We start from the raw sequence: 3,788 nt of genomic DNA on the forward strand, positions 1-3,788 counted from the left end.
CTCCAGGCACTTCCTGGCGCTCGCCCCTGGGTGCCCCGGCGTCGCCTCGGGGCTCGCTCGCTCCCAGAACGGCAGCCCTTGACCGCCGCGACTCGCCGGGTGAGTCGCCACCGAGAAGCGGAGCGCCTTCGCCACCCCCGCCCACCTTTTAAACAGCTCACTTCTGCATGTAAAGAATTCGGCCTCCTAGAATCAGAATCCTCTCCACGTATTTCGCACCCAGAAGAGAAACGCGGGCGAGCAAGCCATTCTGACTGCAGGAACCTCTCCCCCTAGTGATGCAGTTATTTATAGCTCAAACTCCAGCCGGGGTTTGCGCTAGCTCGCACGCGGGGTTTCGCCCCGGCGGTGCAAACTTTTCCTCGGGTCCCGAGATTCCTAAGCAATCAATATAAGTTTGCAGGATTCAATGTCCCTATTCTCTGATGTCACGCGAGTAGAAATGTGGATTTTGGTGTGTATGGCTGTGTGTTTCTAGCAGATGTCTGTTCATCTGCAAGAGCGAAACCGACAGCTGGAAGTTAAGGTTTGCTCTGAATGGGTTCAGCATCAACACAGGTTGCAGATGTGGAAACTGGGGTCAGAAGGTCAGGCTGGATCAAAGAGTAGGTGGTGGCGTTTGGTTGCGGGGGTGGGGAGAGAGGTTTCAGTGACCAAAGAAGGCCCCATGAAGAGAATCGTAAAAAGCAGCACTAAATCAGGAAGTTTTCAGACATAGATGAAGCGAGTACCGATGCCTATCAACTCCCGACCCCAAGACCTATATCTGGTAACAGACCTATATCTGGTAACAGATTCCTCCATCCTCCACACTTTAGGGACAAGTAATTATTAGTATTCGGCTTTTCAATATCGGGAAATCAGCTTTAGACGTACAGCCTGCACGATAAGGAGGGGAGTGGGTAGACTGTGACACTGCTCAGAAGACGTTTCCATTGACAGGATTTATTTTTCCCCAGCTCCAACTACAGGCACCAAAAGGTATTTTTACCTTCTGTCAATGGTTCAAAGGAGAAGACGAGAGGAAAAAGCCATATACAGGCGTATCTAGCTGCCCCAAAGAATCTTGCTCTCATGAACCAGAACTAGCCCCGGGGTCCATGTCTTTTGCAAGGTTCGATCACTCGTATTCCTTAACTGCAGAACTGTGGGGGCAGAGGTTTGAGGACTTCTGGTCGCCCAGGCGGCATCTTTTTATCAACTGCACAGTCCCAGCCCTCCCTTTATCCCCTCCCCCTTGACCCCCCACTCCCACCGCCCGCCCTTGGCCGGGCCGAGCCCGCTGGTCTGCCACTGTCCCCGCGGCCGCCGGGACCTGCGCGGCGCGCGCTGAATGGAGATGTCTCAGGCCGGCGGGGCGCGGGGAGCGCGCCGTCCGCTGCTTCACCTCCGCGGCGTTATTGTTCCGCGCCGGCGTCCGAGCGCCAACCGCAGGCCCGCGCCTGCTCCTCCGACGCAGTGAGCACTTCATTAGTAACCCGAGCGTTCGGAGCTCACACAAGTCACGGCCCCTCAGGGAAGGATCCAGCCGTTCGCCGGCGGGCTGGCCAGGGTTCTAGAGGCTGCACTCCCCGGTCTCCGACCAACTCTGGCCACAGCTTACTCCCAGTGAGACGAACGGCGAGACGAGGAAGAGCAGAGGGCTAGAGGAAGAGATCTGACCTGCCCCGGGTCCGGGAGAACGAGCTCGTCGGCGGTTCCTACACCCCCGAGCTCCCGCCCCCCCCCCACCTCCGCCTTCCTTTGATGCTCACGCCCTCTGGACAGTCTGCGCCAGAAATCCCACTCTCGTCGGGCTAACGGCCCTGGGCGCGGGGCTGCAGGCGGCTCAGAGAGCCCGGCTAGCCACCGGCCAGCCTGGAGCGGCCGGAGCGGTGAGGGGGCGGGGAGCCGGCGGGGGAGGGTCGCCGGGCACCAGAGGCGCGGCCGGCAGCCCCGCGGACCAGCCGGCTCTTGCAGGTAGACAGCTAAATAAATAAGTCAGAACAAACTTTGCTTTCCCATCACCTTACCTTCCTTTGCAGCCTGCGCTTCTCCGGTGTGTGCAAAGTGGAGCAGCCAGATGTAGCATAAAATAATCCATGAAGGGTGCCGAGTTTGAAAAACCATGGTGCATGAGCAGGTTTTATCTTAGGTTTCAGTTGAGCCGTAGCTTTTTAAATGCTGTTTGCTCCGAAGTATATGGGCTTTTTATTTTTTATTGCGCTCCACGCATTGATTCCCCTTCTCGATCTCCGGCTGGCTGCTCCACGTTTAGCTTTTAAAAATTTTTCCCCCCTCCTTTCGTTCACACTGTGTTTGCTGCCTGCAAGTCTCCGACTGCAGACCGGCCGCTTGCTCCACACTCCAATAATATCAATTAGGGGGGAGGGGGCGGGGCTCCGAGCCGAGAGCCTCCGCCACTCGGGTTGAGTGGCAGGCGTAGCCGGCCTCCCAGGCGGCGATTCCCAGGGCTTAGGGGCGGGTCCCAGCGAAACGGCCGCCCCAACCTTGGGGGTTGGGGTAGGGGCGCGGGCCAATCGGCGGCAAGCGGAGTCAGGTTGCGGATCCAGGATTCCCTCCAGGTTCTGAGCTCTCGGCTGGCTCTGGATGCTCCGAGGAGGACGTGGATGGCAGCCGAGGTGCGTGCTGCTGTGGGCGCTTGGCTTTTAGCAATCGCAGCTTTCGCGGAGCAAAATCAATCTTAAAATAACCCTCCTAATTTACAGTCGTGTTTATAGTAGTGCTCCTCGCGCTCATTTAGAAACCAGAGCGATGCAAGCTCTCTCAGCTACCAAGCACGGAGCCGGGACAGTGAAATGAGCTGTGCCTTTAAGTAAAGTGCCTTTCACTTTTTTGTTGTTGTTACTCACAACCTCCGCGGGTCGGGTAACTTTGTTCTTTTTCTTTCTTGAAGGCTTACTACAAGACTCCAAAGACAGTTTTAGGCACCACCCAGCACAATCTCTGATAGAATAAAAGTAATCAAATGTATTATATTCAAACAATGTTTCCAAGAGTTTGCAACAAGCTCTGGCAAGAGAGCCAGAGGAAAAGGGAGTGGAGAAAGGAAGTCTTTTGTTTTATGTGCCCCCCTCACCCCCGCCCTATCGTTTACCGATAGTTGGTAGGACTAAATAGAACACTGCAAGAGAAACTTCTGAAAGTTCCGAAACGTTTTTCTTACATGCGTATCATTTTCCGAGATTTTCCTGGAATTCCCCCCACTTTGATCGTTTTCCACTTCGCTGCATAAATTACATTTAATTTTAAAGAATGTTACCATGCATTCAATTAATTTAAATTAAGATCAAGACCTCTTTCGCACATATTGAGTACTTTTCAATAATTAGTCAATAATTACCTTTCAAAGGCAAACTAAGAATAAAAAATGTCACCAACAACGCCGGTTGATTTCGTCTAACTAAAATATTGAGGACGACTACCTAGAGGAATCCCATTCCCGTTAGGTAGTTTCAGACGCTTTGCAATTCAAAAGATGGGTAATACAATAAGATGAAGAACTTAAAAACCTTAATTGCCAAATCATCAAATCCGAAGGTCAAGCCTAGTAACTTGATCACATGTCTAAGAGGAGCTTCATTTTCTTCCTGTCCTATATATATATTTCCTCCCTTTAAAAAAAAAAAAAATTCTGTCATTCATGATTTGCCTCTATTTAAGAGAGGCAAAAAGTTTGACCTCGTCTAAGACTCCAAACTTTTCCTATCTTTTCAATCTGGATATGTAAAGTAAATTGAATTGTTTCTGGTATTTATAGCAAAGACTTTTCAGAGATGACAGATCCC

General features: G+C 52.2%; 1 protein-coding gene across 1 annotated transcript in view; it reads right to left on the reverse strand.

Annotated features, from left to right (window-relative positions):
• Positions 1-2,332, reverse strand: part of EPHA7 (EPH receptor A7) — a 209,628-nt gene extending 207,296 nt beyond the window's left edge. The window contains 1 exon segment of the mRNA XM_010834724.1: positions 2,013-2,332. Within this exon segment, the coding sequence (XP_010833026.1) occupies positions 2,013-2,109 (97 nt within the window). The 5' untranslated portion in view covers positions 2,110-2,332.
• Between the last annotated feature and the right edge of the window lie 1,456 nt (positions 2,333-3,788).

The sequence above is a fragment of the Bison bison genome, unplaced genomic scaffold (genome assembly GCF_000754665.1).
Source record: "Bison bison bison isolate TAMUID 2011002044 unplaced genomic scaffold, Bison_UMD1.0 scf7180017864035, whole genome shotgun sequence".
Lineage (NCBI taxonomy): Eukaryota > Metazoa > Chordata > Mammalia > Artiodactyla > Bovidae > Bison > Bison bison.